We start from the raw sequence: 18,516 nt of genomic DNA on the forward strand, positions 1-18,516 counted from the left end.
AGAAGCCCACGCACCACAAAGAGTGAGAAGCCCATGTGCCGCAACAAAGAGCCCGCACGCTGCAACGAAGATCCCTCATGCCGCAATGAAGACCCAACGCAGCCAAAAAAAATTTTTAAATAAAAATAAATAAATATTTTTTTAAAAGAGCACAGGAAAATATTTCACTTATTTAACAAGATTTAACCTAAAGAGCAATGGAAAAGAATCATGATTAAATCACACTCAAGGATTTTATAAGAAAATAGATGAAAGGAATAGAACAAGATACCTCTGATAATAAAATGCCAGAAAAACATGCCAATAAAACCAATGAAAGCTGTAACCTATTATTTCAAAACAAACTAAATTAAGAAAACAATAACATTTATAAGGAAAACTATTAATAAATACTATATTAATTCAGAAATGAGATGACTGGAGGAAAGGAAGATCTGAAGAGAAGTGACAAAACTCAGGAAAAAGGTATAGAAGGAAATAATGATTTCAAGAATATACACTAAGCAGAAGGAACACAACAGCATATTAACCAATGAATACTGCCTTTGAGAAATAAAAGATGGAAAAAAGAAAAACTTTTAGAAAAAATGAAGGATTTAAGAGAAAATGATAGATATGGAAAATAAGCAAAGAAGATACAAGATGCATATAATAGCAGTCCTTATTTAAAAAAAAGAAATCAAAACAATAGAATAATGAAATCAGTAATTCAAGAAAACTTTCCTGAGATGAAAGACAATGTGAAAGTATATATTGAAAGGGCACACAGCATATCTGAAAAAAATTAACCAAAAGAGCTGAGACATATTCTAGTAAAACTACTTGTTAGTTTTTAAAGAAAAAAAAAATCTTTGGACACTGAGACCAAAGGACCTAAGCTGTTCAAACCCATGTTGTTCAAGGGCCAGCTGTAGCAGATAGTAGTTATTTTCATTAACAGACAGCGGGATACACACACACATAGAAAGAGAGGGAGAGGGGGGAGAAGTTTAATTATACAATAAAGGTAAACATTAGAACAAAAATATAATCTTTCCTGAATACAAAAAGAGATATGGAAAGAAAAAACAAAGGCAAATAAAATAGACCTCGTAAGTAACCACAAAACTTCAAAACAGTTTGACAGAGGGGAGGTCACATATATCAAGAGAGTGTGTGTGTGTGTCTATTTGCTTATATTAAAATGGGAAAAAGTAAATCATTTCTAAAAGATGGTTACCTTTGGGGTGGGAGGGAAAGTGGCAAGAACAAGGTGGAAGCAACAGAGATAGAAATTAGATTTTTGAAAAACATAATTGCATTTGTAAATCTGAGTTTGGAATCATGGTAAATATACTACATAATTATAAGACAATATGTAATTTTTAAAAGGAACCTTTAAAATCAAAAGTAAAATAAAATAAATGAATCTGTGTATCCAGTTTGTGGTATAAGCAGAAATGACCTTAAAACATGATAATCTGAGTGTGCATGCCTGGTGGGATATAGCTATAATCACAGACAAAAAGACCCCAAACAAACAAACAGCTACTTCCCATAATCATATTATTGGTGGTGCCATTAATACTGTTATTCTAAGACTACTGCTTCTGTATGCATTATGGAATAAATCGAATGAGCAATTTTTTTGGTTTTGTCCTATATGGGATCTGTACTTCAGTGTAATCAAATAGCTGGTGAGGGGAATATCCTTTATAAAAGTATTCTGATAAATGCAGAAGGAAAGATAGAATATCACTTTGGCAACGCCTAATGAATTACTGGGCCTAGGTAATGATCCATCAATAACTAATAATGTCACACACGAAAAAGAGAGACCAGGGACTTCTCTAGTGGTCCAGTGGTTAAGACCCCATACTCCCAATGAAGGGAGCCCGGGTTTGATCCCTGGTCAGGGACCTAGATCCCACATGCCGCAACTAAGAGCCCACGTGCTGCAACTAAAGATCTCGCGTGTCGCAACAAGGATCCCACATGCCACAACTAAGACCCAGTGCAGCCAAATAAATAAATAAATATATTTTTAAATTTTATTAAAAAAAAAAGAAGAGACCACACTACTCCCTATGAAAAAGTCCTTCAATAAAAAGAACTTTAAACTCATCACAGCTGTCCAACGGAAGTTTCTATGATGATGGAAATATTCTGTATCTGTGCTGTTACAACAGACACTAGGCCAGAGGTATCCATTAAGTGCTTGAAATATGGTGAGGGCAACTAAGAACTGAATTTTTCATTTAATTTCATTTTAATTAATTTAAATTCAAATAGCCATGTGTGGCCAGTGATACTGTATTAGATGGCACAGTATTAGATCTAACTACCAATCTGTAGGAAATACAAGGGACAGAAACACGTGTTAAATGACCCCATAAAGTTGCAATCAAGGAAACCCTGATCAGAGCTTAGGAACTCAACAGAATACCTGATCCAGTTTCTTCCACAATAAAAATTTGCAAGGAAAGCAAAGGGAGAAATGGAATGAGAACCCACAGTTTAAAGAGACTTAAAAAAACAACTAATCGCAAAGTATGGATCTTGTTTGTACTCCATTTCAAACAGGCAAATAAATTTAATAGGCAATTGGGAAAATGTGAACATTGACTAGCATTTGATATTATAGAAATGTTGTTGATACTGTCGAAACTGACTGATGAGTCCATGGAGTTCATTATACTTTCCTCTCTAATCTTGTATATTGATATTATACTACTGTAATATTGATATTTTTAAAAATAGAAGTATAATAGTTCTCTATCAGGCCAGTTAGCTTTTAAGCAAAATCTTCTTCCCTTTCTTCACAAGAAACATTACTTCTCCAGTAAAAAAAAAAAGAAAAAAAAAATCAAGCCTCTCACATGGTCCAAAGATTTTGTTAACAATAACTGTGAAGCCATATGCCTCTCAGAGGTTCTTCCTTTTTTTCCCCAAGTTTTAACTTAGAAAATACTTCCTTCAATGTGTTGTCCAAAATCTCTTAATCCCTAGAGATGTTTCTTTTCACTGTTCAGTCATCACCTGCTAAATCACTGAGCAAGCACATCAGTTAGTTTGATAACACATGGCAGGCTTCCATCCCATTCTAGAGAGTCACTATAGGAAGACAGCCAGCTATTAATCAGTCCAAATACAACTCTGTCCACTCAATGCAAACACCAGCCATGACGTGTAGTTCGTCAGGCACCATGCCTCCTCATAAAAATAAGGAGCTGTAGTGTCCTCCAGTTTTGCACGAGCCTCATACTGGTTGTATGACTGTCCTGATGCAGATTCTTTGCTCCTTTTTTTGACAGCTGTGTGTCACATTTATTCATCCTTCATTCTTGTGATTCAGTTTATTGATTTCCATGGACAACCTCCTTAGCATAGCACAGGGCACAGGTACCTACTCCTCTAAGACACCAATTCAACTTTGGTGTGCAGAACCCCATTCTGGTTTTTTTTTTTTTGCGGTACGCGGGCCTCTCACTGTTGTGGCCTCTCCCGTTGCGGAGCACAGGCTCCGGACGCGCAGGCTCAGCGGCCATGGCTCACGAGCCCAGCCACTCCGCGGCATGTGGGATCTTCCCGTACCGGGGCACGAACCCGTGTCCCCTGCATCGGCAGGCGGACTCTCAACCACTGCGCCACCAGGGAAGCCCCAAAACCCCATTCTTAAAGCACAGATACTGTAGCCACATGATACCCTTTTTCCTCTTCTGAGTCATAATGCTGAATTTCTCAGCCTCAGTTTGGTTTTGATTTCTGCTTTTTCTTCCATATTACCCGGAATTCACTCTAACAAGCAGTAACACTGAGAAAATCTTTCAATAGTTTCTCTCTAAACATGGTTCAAGTCTGCATTTAGTTCACGTGTAATTACAGGTTACTGGACCACCCGTAGGTTTCCATTCCTCCTAACACTGATTGGGGCATCAGGTAGAATTTTCTTATCTCCTAACAACCCTTGCTGTCTTCTCTGGTTGGGAAATTCCACTTCTAGAGTGAGATGCTGGTCCTTAGGTTGCTCTGCCTTAGATTCATCATAATAGTTTTGTCGCCAGTGGCAGCTTGACAGCATCACAAGGCTTTCGCTAGCAACCCACTAGCAATTATTACTAACAAAAAGTAGGTTCTACACCGATGAACTACCAAATAGAGGAAACCTCTCCCTGCCCCCACCCAACAATTTTAGAGCTGCGCTCAGCCTCTTTCTCTTAAAATTAAGTATGAGTCCATTTTTTCACAGGCTTCAGGGTTATTCCGAGTATTCAGTGTACAATTTCATTTAACTGCTATTTCTCAATCAGATTCTTATCCTTCATTACGAAAAATACTAAATGCATTTATTTTGAATGTTTTAAACTACACTATTACATGCTACCTGCCATCTTATTTAAGGAACACACACAAAAAAGAAAACATTTATTCTGGGATAAGAAATTAAATATAGTTAAGAGCCAATGTTACTTGTAAAAAAATAGGAGAGGAGAATGGAAGCATGGCTTTGAAACAGATGCCAGTTTTCTGTGGAAGAGCAGGAATCCTCCAGATGGAGGAACCATTATTAGATCAAGAAGTATTGGGCTTCCCTGGTGGCGCAGTGGTTGGGAGTCTGCCTGCCGATGCGGGGGACGCGGGTTCGTGCCCCGGTCCGGGAAGATCCCACATGCCGCGGAGCGGCTGGGCCTGTAAGCCATGGCTGCTGAGCCTGCGCGTCTGGAGCCTGTGCTCCACAACGGGAGAGGCCACAACAGTGAGAGGCCCGCGTACCGCAAAAAAAAAAAAAAAAAAAGAAGTATTCACCTTTGCCAAAGTTTTTTTTTTGCCAAAGTTTTAATCAGGTCCAGTTAGTCAAAAGAACTGATGGAGTGTGTTTGCCTAACAACCTCAAAACAGAATGTAAAATATAATATACACAGAGAGAGAGAAGATAACCTAGTCCTCAAGCTGCTTCCAGTCCAGCTGAGGAGCTACTTGTGTCACAGCTGAAGGCCATAAAATGGCAGGGGAACATATCATTCAGCACCCCTATTTGTTTTACCAAAACAAAGGGTACAAAGAGCTCAATGCTTTCAAAAAAACTGTGTTCAGCGGAACAAAACTGCCTTAAGGACTGCTCCACAGGGTGGGAGAGAGATCTCGTACAATGGGATGGATACTCCCTTCATACACCACTCATCAATCAGTTGTTTTTTTATCTTTTTACAAACTAGGGCGCCACAGGGTTTTGTTTAAAACAAACGAACAAAAAAAAACTTCAAAGTCAACCAAAAACACAAGTTTAAAAGCCACTGAACTAGAAGAACTCTCAGGTCCTTTCCAGTTCTTCATGCTGCTCAATGTTATGATCTCAAACAATCAACTTTGACTTGTCACCACGATGACCAGATTTTGAGCAGATTGTTGAAGATTCCACTCATTGTTCTTACGATGTCTTAAGACATTATGTTGGCATTATGGTGTTGTGTTGGTTTTGGAGAAACACTAGCAAACAGAAAAACTGGGTGATACGGCTCCAAGTGGCGCTAAGAAAGAATCAATGGAAGTAAGAGAGTCGCTTCTGAAGATACTCACAGTACAAAAAGAAACTGGTCAATTGGCAAAATAACTGAGGACTCGGTGGATGTACTGGCTACCACTGTAGATGATTATTTTCAAACTATTTAGCAATACTGCATCAATAGCAGTTCATCCTAGCACAAAAACACTTAGCTTCACATGGTAAATGAATGACATAGCAATTCCTTCAGTGATACGATTAAATTCCACTGTTCAATACAATAATTAAATGCCAACACTGATTTTTTAAAAGAAAACTCATTATGATGAAATGAATACCTAAGAGTATCTGAACTTATTACAATACATGCTATCATCACAACAGATAAGTGGCAGCCTGGAAGTATTATTCCAAAAGTTCGAACATAGCAAACTGCATTACCTGACTCCAGCCTGGGTAATCATTTCCTTTACTGTAATTCCCATGGAGTGCAACCAATATCAATCGTAACAAAAGAATCACGTGAAGAGTCAAAGAACATGCTCGGTTTGGGGGACCTCTAGTCTGGTAAAAATTCCACCCATAAGGAAAACAAAAATACTTATTAGTGAGCCAGTTATATATATAGCTGAAATGTTCCTCTATTAAGTTTACCCAAAGAAAAAATATTATCATTTGGCTCAAACATGAAATGTATACTGCTTCTGTTCATAAACGCCTTCCGTTCTCTGAAATTTAAGTCTGAGTCATCAGTCTGGAAAGTTTGTACACACGACCTTCAGGAATCTGCCTGTAGAGCTGCTGGAGGATCTCTTTTGACAGGCACCTACACACGCGCTCAAACAGGCAGATGCATTTGAAGAACAGACCTGCCTCCATTCAGTGTACAGAGACAGAGTTGAGCACTACTAAGTCAGTGCCTCCCATGCCCGCACTGTGCACACACCCACACACAATGAAACAAGACATGAAAACTGACACAAAAACAAAACCCAAATGATAGAAAACAATTCACGGTTGGTGTTCCATTTAGCTACAGGTGATATGTTCTGCAGAAACTTCTCAGAATTAGGAAGACTTCAGTGCCAGAGGCCTTTTAGAGGAAGAGATGTTTGGGTATAATTGTGTTCTTAGAAGTGTCATCACCTGACAGACATCAGAACGGATGCCAGTTTTCCAGAATCCTTGGCTACTCAGCTCCACTGTTACTTCTCGCCTCATGGTGTTCTTCTGTCGTATTTTCTGGAGTGCTTCCTGGAAAAGACCCCATTATGATGAGTAACCTTTAAGTTCTAAAGCAATACTAAGCCAAACAACAAGCATTAGTAAATTAGCTGGATTCATTCACCCTTACATTCAGGTAGTCAAACCTCTTCTTGCCAAATTAGATTAAAAAAAAATTATAAAGGCCTTGGGGATAAGCCAGCTTTTCCTGGTAAATGGATAAGAAAAAAATTAAACCAAATCAACTACTCTGGCAAGTTCAAACAAAAAAATGCCCTTTTACTGAAAAAGAAACAAAATGTGGTGTTTGGAATTTGAAATCAGCATGTAAAAATTATATTTAAATCAAGCCTTATGCTAAGCATTTACATATAAGAAAGACAATCAGTAAATTAACCAGAAACCCATGTAATTGTCAAAGCTACCTTCCAATTTGCAAACCCTTGCAGCAAGGGTACATTTTATTAAAAAAAGACAGTGATCGGGCTTCCCTGGTGGCGCAGTGGTTGGGAGTCCGCCTGCCGATGCAGGGGACATGGGTTCGTGCCCCGGTCCGGGGGGATCCCGCATGCCGCGGAGCGGCTGAGCCCGTGAGCCATGGCCGCTGAGCCTGCGTGTCCGGAGCCTGTGCTCCGCAATGGGAGAGGCCACAGCAGTGAGAGGCCCGCATACCGCAAAAAAAAAAAAAGACAGTGATCCAAAACTTCTGCAAGACATAAACAGGAACTGACTCTTCCCTTTTATGCCGCCTTTCAAATAATTAATGATAAAAAATAATTTTATACTTGTACGCTTATTCAATAAAAATCTCATAGGAATTCATAATTACAACAGGAACCACCACCACCAGCTCCACCATTGATTAAGTTCCTACTACAGGCCAATACCACTGGAGGAAAGTTAAATGGAGTATTTCCAAGTCCATACAACCACCTTTTTCCCTGGGTGCACCAACAGAGGGACATTTCAGTCAGCCTCTCTTGGCCTTGGTTCTGTCCTTTATAATGAAGCTGACTGACTCAAGTCACAGAAAGTGATGAGGTCAGAATTCAAACACTTTTGCCAGCTTCAAAACCTTGCTCTTGGGCTTCCCTGGTGGCGCAGTGGTTGAGAATCTGCCTGCCAATGCAGGGGACACGGGTTCGAGCCCTGGTCTGGGAAGATCCCACATGCCACGGAGCGACTGGGCCCGTGAGCCACAACTACTGAGCCTGTGTGTCTGGAGCCTGTGCTCCACAACAAGAGAGGCCACGACAGTGAGAGGCCCGTGCACGGCGATGAAGAGTGGCCCCCGCTCGCCGCAACTAGAGAAAGCCCTCGCACAGAAACGAAGACCCTACACAGCCAAAAATATAAATAAATAAATGAATTAATTTAAAAAAAAAAACAAAAAACCTTGCTCTTGGGACTTCCCTGGTGGTCCAGTGGCTAAGACTCTGTGCTCCCAATGCAGGGGGCCTGGGTTCGATCCCCGGTTGGGGAACTAGATCCCGCATACATGCCTCAACTAAGAGTCTGCATGCCGCAACTAAAGATCCTGCATGCCACAGTGAGGATCCCGTGTGCTGCAACCAAGACCTGGTACAGCCAAAATAAATAAATAAATATTTTTAAAAAACAAACAAAAAAAACCCCACCTTGCTCTTACACTATGGCAACAGAATAAAATCTTACTAAGACAAAATTTATGTTGATACTGAATCCATTTATTCTTAAAATTAAAACTAAAACACAAATGATCCTAGAGTACAGATAATACTACCCATTAGTAAAGAAATATGGAATTTGGGATATAAAACCTTAGAAAATCAGTTCACCTTACCAAACTAACAGACATATGGAAGCCAATCTTTTACAACTTTAAGACCACGAAATTTGAATAAGTGGTACTATGTGCAGCCTAATTAACGATAAAAGGCTGATCCAGCACGTTTTAAACTCTAACTTCTATAGAAGCTATATTTATTCCCAACTTTCTTTAAAAAACTGGCCTTTTTAGGGGGAGAAAATGGTCCCTTAGCTACTAAAAGATGAAAAAAATCAATCAGCATACTAATGTGAGGAGGGAAATAAAGTGTGATTTTTTAAAAGTTTCTTTAAACCAATTGTTTTAAAGATTGTTGTGAAAACAATCTCAAGTAAACCTGAAATGCATCACCATTAGTCACAGGAGAACAGGGTCCGATACCAACCTCCCTCTGTGCCAGCTTCTGCTTGTCAGTTTGTTTGACTTTAGGGCTATTTGCTAGGAGGTGGCGAAGTTTTACATAACTCTTCCACAGTTTCTGGTACCTAAGGAAAAGGACAGACAGACACCTCAGACAAAAAGAAGGCAAATCTAAAGTGCAATAAAGCCAGGTGTTCTAACAGGCCCGCTCAATCATAAATGCATTCTTGTGAATATCCTTAATGGCAGCAGACCTTCATTCTAAGGAAGGATGTGATCTGGGGGCGCTGAGTGGCAGGATGACCAAGAGGCATCTGCAACCTACATATTGACTGCTGCCTACATGGGTTGAAAATGAGGTGTCACTATACGGATGAATCTCTCTGGAAAAAATTCCTAGGGAGACACATAAAAACCAATAGAAACATGTATGGTTTCTCATTGTTACCTCTTTGAAAGTAACACGTTTTATTTAAATATGTATTTTCTGATGTTTGTTGAAAGACCTCTTACTTAATAAAGATACTGTCTGTGTCCAAAATGCCTTCACTGAAAGTAAAAGTTGGAGAGTATTAGAAAAGAGAACCCCTTTTGGGACAATACCCAAGCTATATAGCTACATACATCCATTTTTCCACTGGGAAGGGAAAAAAGACAAATGGTGTATATCAATTTGTATATGCCATGACAAAAATAAGCATATTTGTAACCAAATATGTTATAACCTGGATCACAGTTAAAGCATCCTGGAAATGAAGAGAATATGAAGTCTTTTATCAGTTTACACTCCTGCCATCTGAGAGTCCATGAGAGCCTAATCACATTCTACTAACACTTTTCTGAAAAGAAAGGACTTTCCTAAGATTTTCTGTCATACTGAAACTGCTCCTTTCTTGGCCTTAGCTGGGTGTCTCCTTTTTGATAACATTTTTTTAGAGAATGGAGGAAAGGAAGACGTACTTACACAGTGCCTGGTTCACTGCTTCATACTTTTATCCAAAGGGGGGGAAAAAAAGAACAAAACCCTTTAGCCTCTTCTAATATATCAGCCAGAATTGGATTTATGAATTGAAAATCTCCCATGCCCTTTTCTCCCATTATGAATCCTTTAACAAAATTAAATCAGGAGACGGTTTGTTTGTTTAACAAGGTAGAGAATCCAAACACTCCTGAAGAATATAATGGTACTATTTCCATTCCCACACATCTTCATTTTCTCTCAGCAAAACACTAACATGCCAGTTGGAAAGTGACATCAATTCTAAGAGTCAGAAGTCATGGCTTCTCCTTCCAATACAACCCTTGACTTTGCATGGGATGTTGGGCTCTTACTAAGATGTACCCAAAAAACAGAACTCTGCATAAATGTGGCAGTGCTAAGAACCAACATGGCGCTACTTTCCTCTAGAGGGCACTGAAAAAAATAAAAAAGAATCATAACAGTAAGTACTATAATGATGGATAAAGGAAAAGTTCCTTAAAGGTTAAAAACATACAGGACTCATATGACCAAGACTGCCAAGGATAATCTATTGAATAGTAATTTCCTGCAGTCAAACATGTAGAGAAAATAATTCTTCAGGAGCTACCAAAACCTTCTTCATTTGGTAACCTAAATTTGGAAACATGGCTCATTTCAGGTCTTAATTTTTAAAAAGAAAAAGCCACTAAAGGGGATTCCTCGCTAATTCAGCTGTTAGTAGAAGGTGAAATTGGCTAAGACAAACACTGAAAAATATCTTACTGTGGGTCTCCAGCATAACTCAACTGTGCAGGGCGTATCCCAAAGTGGACAATAATAGGAAAAGTAATCACATCGGGGTTGAACTGTTCACGATCCAGTTGATCGATGCGGACAGAGCTTGGTTTCTAGAGAGAAAAATCAAAGCCATTTATTCCCTTAAGAATTCTTTAAGTATTGTCTTTAATCTAAGTAGGGAAGAAAGTAATCGGATTTTTCCCTAGGAAAGCCTCATCCCCAAAGGGAAAATGTCATTTAAAAACCCTTTAATCATAGCAGCTAAACTATATAAAAACTATAATGTCATCCCTATAAATGAGTTTGTGCCATTTGGCATAATGAACAATGATTTTGTCCTTGTTTGCCATCCACATAGAAACCTTTAAAAATTAAACTTTTGAAAGGACACTTAGGCAGATGTAACTTTTCCTTAACCTCTCCAAAGACACAGAGGAAGTATTCCACATGACCAGAAAGAGATATGCTGACTTATTCTGCTTTAATTTCACATTTCAAATGAATAGCTTATTTCTACTCAGAAGGCACAGACAGATGCCTCTATATAATTTTTCCCCCATTAGTTCTCTGTGTACCTTGTGTATTCCTTTAATTCTATACCTTTAAGTTAAAAGGTATGGTGGCACAAAGACCAAATAGTTAAGCTTCTCTTATTATGTCCATGTAGGCCATTCTTAAATTTTAATAGAGAGCTTCATAAGTCTTTTTTTTTCCCCCCAAGTCTAATAAAAAAAGAAGTGAACAGCTGGTTCCTTCTTAAGTTACTTAAGTATGAGGATCCATTTGTAAAATGTCTTTCATCTTGAAAGCTTAAGTTTGTGAAAAGATGGTAAAATCACAGAGAGTATGCTTTAGCAACCTCCTTGCTTATACTCAATGCTCAGGGCAGTCCCTAATTAGAAACTAAATTCTTACTAAGAGATTGTGGGGTCTTTGGCTCAGTTGCTTTAGAGCCAAGGCTATAGAGTTGATCCCCATGGAGGCCAATAAGCTTCATTCTGTTGAACAGCTATGCCCAACAACTATGACTTGTTTGTCCAGGACACAGAGGTTTCAATGTTAAAACTGAAAAAGCCCCTAGCAACTGGGACAAGCTGGTTACCCTACCCACAACCGTAGTCCTAGTCAGCCATGTGACAAGTACAAGTTGGTGACAAAGTAAAAAGATTTGTGTAAATTCATCTAGATTAGTGAAAAAACAACTTAGACTTCAGTTTTTAAAGAATATTTCAATGTCATTTAACAGTCAAAATTTTACTAGCATCTTGAAAAGTTGACCTCTGCTCTCAAAATTAATAATTGGAGAAGATTTTGGTCACAGAAAACCTAAGATAAAATTATTTAAATGCCCATCAACAGTAGCAACATGTTATTTGGGTCTAAGAATTGTTTCCAATATTTTATGCATCAAAGCAGCAGAATTCATTTTTAAAAGAGGGATTGCCCCACGGAAAAACGCTAGTGAAGTATTCATGTTTTCATGATTTTAAATATCATGCTATGGTATCAACAGAGGAAATAGTGATTTAAAATATCTATAGTATCTCTAATTTATAGGGGGAGGGGATGAAATAAGTTCTAGACTTTGGCCACACCCTACAGAATCTATCACACCATTTTTGTAGAAGAATAAAAAACATTCTCGCCAATGACCAAAGTATTCCCCAGCAGAGGCAAAGTACCTAGGGAGGGAGATTAATTCTTCTAAGTTCTGCAGCAATAAAGTACTTAATGTGACCATAATGGTTTGGAAATTTTTAATAAATTCCCCTATATCCTTACCACTGGGCAACCTTCCAAAGCAAGTACTGCAGAGGATGAAATGTGGTACCATGTCTATTCTGCCCTATTCTCAAAAGGATATAATGAAAGGATGTTTTATTATACTGAGTTTTCATAATATTTTTCTCCTTTACACTAAGACTAAATACTAAAAGAAGAAAAAAAAAATTAACTTCAACATGTCCCTAAGCTTGGCACCCAAACTTAGCTTTCTTAATTTATTTCCAATTACTTTCCAACATAAACCTTTCACCCTGACTAACCTGTGGTTTCCTTATTATCTTTAAAACTGGCCATATACCATCTCAAGTATGTACATTCAATTGTGCCAATAATTTATACAATTTCTTGATTCATTAAATACCACAGTAGAATGTTTATGAAGAATGCCTGGCAGCCCGGCCCAGTGATCTCACCAAAAACTACAAGCTTTCCTGACCGGCTTTTTCAGATTGGTCCATTGATTCAATAATTCATCACAAACTCCTTTCATATGGATATGCTGTGAGTTTGCAGCTGGACAAGCAACATATATAATGTATATACTTCATTAGCACCTGGCTCACGTAGTAGTCCCTCAACAACTGAGTTGAATGATGATCATGGTAATGGAGTAAATATCCTCTATGCCATTGTCTCAAAAACAAGCAAGGAGTGAACCAGAAGCAACTGAGGATTATTTTTTTAAACTTCAGATCTTTGAACCCCATTACGTGGAGCATATGGGGTGGGGTGCATCAGGGCATTCTTATATTTTCAAAAGCTCTCCAACTGATCGTAGGATCTTAGGGAATTTTAACCAGGCTGTGGAAGAAAGCCCCAGGATGAAAGTGTTTCCACAGTAAATCATGGGATTCTTCAAGCAGACCTACCAAGGTGAAAAGGCATGTCTCCCACCACCATCACACCTACCCATCCTCTGACCCAACTATAAAACTGACAGAAGAAATGTAAATTTGTGCAACTGTTTACAGAAAAATTAAGTCCAGAGACACATTTGCACAGTACTATGACTTGTATACTTCTTTTAAAGTTACTTTAATAATTATTTGTGTGGCTAAACAATGTAACAGTAAAAATTGTATAACTTTTTTAGTTTTAAACAAGTTTAATGTTTAAATATGTTTTTATTAAACTTTCACTTTCTAGATTTGTTTAAAATAATCAGTATTAGTTGGAATATTTGATTTGCAAATAGCAACATTTTGCTTGTGCAGATGTTACTGTCATGCCACAACAAATTGATCCAGAGTTTTTATTTTTATGAATCAAGGCTATTAAGCAATTTGGCAGCCTTTTAAAAACAACAGCTTTGTTTAAATAGACTACTCTGTTTCTTTACATAGAAGTATTTTAATTCTCCACTTTTGGAAAACTGTATCCTGATAAGATGCCGATATGTAACCATTTTATGAAATAACATTTTAGACAAAACAATTTTTTAATAAATATATAAAACAGCATATTCTTTATAAGAGAAAACTACTTATCTATTAATTCTCTGCTTTGATTTTTATATTTTTACCTCAAAATAAACATTAGAAGCAAATTTTAAAGCCAAAAATTTATAAAACAAAATGAATAAAATGGGAAATATTTGTAACAATTATGGCAAAGAATCAATAAAAAACGACAAATACCACAAAAGAAAGTTAGACAAAGGATACCGATAAGCCATTATCAGGAAAAAAACTTTAAAGGTCAATAAACATTTAAAATATCAATTTTTGCTAGAAACCAAAATAAACAGAAAACTGAACTAAATAGTATCAATTTTTTTCCTACCAAATTGACAAAGTTTTTTGTTAAACTAGTATAAGCGTATGAAGGAATGGGCAATCTCATATACTCCTTGTCAGAGTGCAAATTCTACAACCCTCTGGAAGGCGATTTATAACATGTACCAAAAGCCTTCAAAATGTGCCTACCTTAAGGTAGGTAGGCACAATTAAATGGACACATTCAAAGATAAAATACATACATATGTATACATGTTTACACACATACATACAAATTCAACACAGCATTATTTGTTATAGCAAAAATCTGGAAGCAACCTAGGTGCCCAATAACAGGGGGTTAATTAAACAACTTAGGGGCATTTTTTTTTATTATACGCCTAAAGAGATTTAAGACTAAGGAAAAGAAACAACTTTGTGGTGGTTGTTCCTGGAGGAGGATAAGAAGGAAAAGGTCTGAATGTTAATATTTAATAGTATGATGCCAATTTTGTTTCAAAACAATATGAAATATGTCTATTCTAAAGAAACTAGAAAAGTGAATAGTATCATCTCTGGAGAATGGAATTATGGGTAATTTTTATCTTCATTGGGCCATTTTCCTATTTTCCTAATTTTCTATAGTGAAGACATATTACTTTTATACTCAGCAAAAAATCAGATCTGAACATATCTAAACACTTCAAAATTCTCCATAATAATCAGAATAAATTTACTAAGCAGATGAAATTACTAAATATGCCTACATTATATTTTTCTTATTTACTAAATATTTAAAGGAAAAAAATACTCAAAGAACAAGAAGCAATGAGTACCTAAATCTTTAAAAATGTTCTGTTATCGTTTTTGCAAAACACTCAAACCTGAAACGAAGGTGATTCAGTCTCTGACTGTCAACACCAGCACATACCGTCCCAGGGTTGGTGACAATCATGCCTTTGCATTCTTCCGCATATTTCTGCCACTCGAGTTCTTCCCACTGAAGCATATTGGCAATCTCCTCTTCGGGAACCAGGGCTTTGCTACACCGTAATAAGTAAAGGAGGATCTGGTGCATGGACAGTACTTCCTTTCCTCCGTCTTAGGGGACGGTGGAGAGAGAGGGAAAAATAGGGCTACTCAATTAACAGCCAGTCATCCACCCAATAAGGAAAAACGAGACAATGAGAAGAGAGCATTTTTAAAAAGGCAGTACAGAATTTACATCATTAAACCTTTGTTTAACCAGGTGCTAAATAACAGGAAAGCCATTTGTTTCACTCATGAATGGTGCTCATAAACTACCTTATTTACTAAAATGGCAACAATGGCATTATAAATGATAAAAGGCCCATATGTAAGGTAGGAATATAAAAAAGGTGCCTACCTAAATAAATTTAAAACCACCTAATGTAAAGAACCACAGTTTATAATATACAGAACCGTGTTATGTTTTAAGTATTTTATCACTCTTTACAGGGTAACAGATGAAAGCTCTTTGACAGTGATGTTACTGATTTAAGGAAATTCTAAGCTTTTATGAGATATTTATGGATGTTTTCAGTAAGCTATCGTTGCATTATGGTCTAATTTTTTGGTGCTAATGTGCTGCACCTGCCATGAGGAATAGAGCTAAAGAGCTTGTACTAATATCATGAAAATCATTGTGGAGTTAGTACATGGAAAAAATACCAAGTACTCTGAGACTTACAGAAGCATATATTACCAATTACAGAGGATAAAAACAACAAAGAACATAATGAAAGCACCTTGGAAAAAATCAATTAATCTGGTACTTGATGAATCAAAGACATTGATCTAATGTGAGCATTAATTTCAGATTCACAGGCTTCTGCCTTCTCTTTGGGCTTAGGTTCTTGACCAGCATGTACAACCACCTTTTCTCTGCCTAGTCCCACCCAAAGGAAGGACAAGAGCCCTGAAGGTGTAGAGAACAATAACTACCCTTCCCAGGTCATGAGACATGCTAGGAACAGTGGTATAGGACCAAACACTTCATGGAGAAACAAAGGGACCAAGATGGTGGAGATGGGTAGGAATAAACAAGGGGGTCCTATTTGTGCTAGATAGAAGAGTTCATGGCAGCCAAGGAATCTGGGATACTAGAAAATGGAAGAAGATAAAAGATTTTAATTCAAGTTGCTATGGGCTAAGAACTGAAGCCTACACAAAATTTCTTTTTGATCTGTGTCTTTCTATCTCAGATGCTGCTCTGGAATTAGATGGCATTGCTGCTACAGGGCCACTATATATGTAGGAATGCATTCATTCATTACTTCTAAATATGCATTCATTCATTCAATAATTACCAAGCACCTATCATGTAGCAGGCCTTAGGAAACACAGCTGTGTTAAATAGCCAAAACCCCTTATGGGCTTTCCTGGTGACACAGTGGTTGAGAATCTGCCTGCTAATGCAGGGGACACGGGTTCGAGCCCTGGTCTGGGAGGATCCCACATAACGCGGAGCAACTAGGCCCGTGAGCCACAACTACTGAGCCTGCGCGTCTGGAGCCTGTGCTCCGCAACAAGAGAGGCCGCGATAGTGAGAGGCCCGTGCACCGTGATGAAGAGTGGCCCCTGCTTGCCACAACTAGAGAAAGCCCTTGCACAGAAACGAAGACCCAACACAGTAAAAATTAATTAATTAATTAATAAACTCCTACCCCCAACATCTTCTAAAAAAAAAAAAAAAACCCTTATATTCCAGCGGAGGGAAAGATACAATAAAAAACAACTACATAATAATAGATCAGAGATAACTGCTATGAATAAGGGTCAAACTGGGCAACTACACATAAAAGGGTGGTCAGGAAAGGTGTCTTTGAAGAGGTGTCATGTGAGCAAAGACCTGAAAGAAGCAGAGGAGCCCCATGAGGCTATCTGGGAGCAGGTTGTCTTGGGTAGAAAACATAGCAAAAGCCCTAAGGTGCAGTGGGATTGATGTGTTCCAGGAACTGCCAAGAAGCCAGCGTGGATGGAGTGAGGAGGAGGAGAGCGTGAGGGAGGCAGCAGGGAAGTCAGACCTTGCCAAGCTTTACAGAGCACGGGAAGCGCTCTGGACTTGACTCTCAGACGGGAGCATGTTTTTCACCATCACGTGCCAGGCACTATGAGTGGTCCCATGTAGCAATTATGGAAAACAAACAAACAAACAAACAAAAACACAAGCTCTAGGCCTTCAAGAAGCAAGTTGGCTAATGATGACTAATCACAACTGTTCCTAGAGGAATCTTTGCACATAACATTCTGAAAACAGAGCTCTCTTAAAGACACAGAGTCTCTTAAAAAAAAATAACCGTCTAAGAAGTAACTAAAGTACAAAATACAATCAACCCACATGAGGACATGTTCTACCTACCCTTCATATTATTGTTCACAGCAGTAAAAATTTTTTATGCCTCATTACAAAACATCTGCCTTAAACCCAGGAATCACCTTCGATTAACAAACTTCCATGGTTAAGGGCATATTTCTCAGTCTGTCTCAATAGAAATTTTAATCCGCCTGCACGTGACATGTCTTTCTCAATCAATGATGTTCCCCTCTTTGCTATGGAGCCCACCATAGTCATAATGCCTACCTGTCCGTCTGAGCCCATGGTAATCTCTGCTTCTAGGGGGGCCTGAAGTGACCAGGTGGACAAGAGAACTCTTAAAGTCAGAGTAAGTTGACTTACACTTGCACGTGTCCACATACAGGGCAGCAGGGATAAAGAAAACCTAGACAGCCCCGAGAAGAACTGCCACACTAACGAGATTCTAGGCACCAAGGAAAGAGTAAAATAGTCTTTAGATTGTAATCATTATATTCGTTAAGGTTACTAAAGAGCACTGTAAGCCTATAAGGATACATCAGGAGTCTAGGATACTATAAGCAGCAGAGGGTTGTTTTGCTGCGAGGATTAGAAAAAAACATTCAGATTTCATTTGGGGAGGCTGGTGCCTGGTGGAAGGAGAAAAGATATGCAAGTCCAGGTATACACACTGGCACCAGAATTTCCCCACAAGCAGTTACAAGTGGCTGACTTCAGGGCACTTCAAATAAAAGTGAAAAGGAGTAGCGGCGTTGAATTTAAAGTGAAAAGAATAAAAAACTCAAAGAGCTAGTGGGAGGGAGTAACACTTAAACCTACAAACCAAGGGCACTGCCCAATTTAGGAGAAGAATACCTGTGAGAGACAGAAGGAAAGCCACTGAATGCTTATGAGAACGCATCTACCTAGATTAGGTGCAAAGCTGCTGATGTGGGAGGAGAGTTTTATAGCAGCATGGAACTAGAAATAATTTTTTTAAAAACATACACACATCAGGTGCAAAATTGGTAATGCTGAAGGGGAAATTGTAAATCCATGTTGAAATCT

The 18,516-nt window shown here is 38.2% G+C and overlaps 1 protein-coding gene across 10 annotated transcripts in view; it reads right to left on the bottom strand.

The window, feature by feature from the left end:
- The window catches only part of DROSHA (drosha ribonuclease III), a 129,218-nt gene that overhangs the window by 54,048 nt on the left and 56,654 nt on the right, over window positions 1-18,516 (bottom strand). For all 10 annotated transcript variants that reach the window (XR_003004624.1, XM_024755761.1, XM_024755760.1 and 7 more), the window contains 4 exons: window positions 15,064-15,233; window positions 10,618-10,742; window positions 8,899-8,998; window positions 6,629-6,736 (listed from right to left, as the gene is read on the bottom strand). Coding sequence is in view for 9 of the 10 variants with exons in the window: in XM_024755761.1 (XP_024611529.1) it covers window positions 6,629-6,736; window positions 8,899-8,998; window positions 10,618-10,742; window positions 15,064-15,233 (503 nt within the window). In the remaining variant the exon portion in view is untranslated. The remainder of the gene's footprint in view (window positions 1-6,628; window positions 6,737-8,898; window positions 8,999-10,617; window positions 10,743-15,063; window positions 15,234-18,516) is intronic.

Source organism: Neophocaena asiaeorientalis, unplaced genomic scaffold, assembly GCF_003031525.2.
Source record: "Neophocaena asiaeorientalis asiaeorientalis breed wild unplaced genomic scaffold, Neophocaena_asiaeorientalis_V1.1 scaffold93, whole genome shotgun sequence".
In the NCBI taxonomy this organism is placed as follows: Eukaryota; Metazoa; Chordata; class Mammalia; order Artiodactyla; family Phocoenidae; genus Neophocaena; species Neophocaena asiaeorientalis.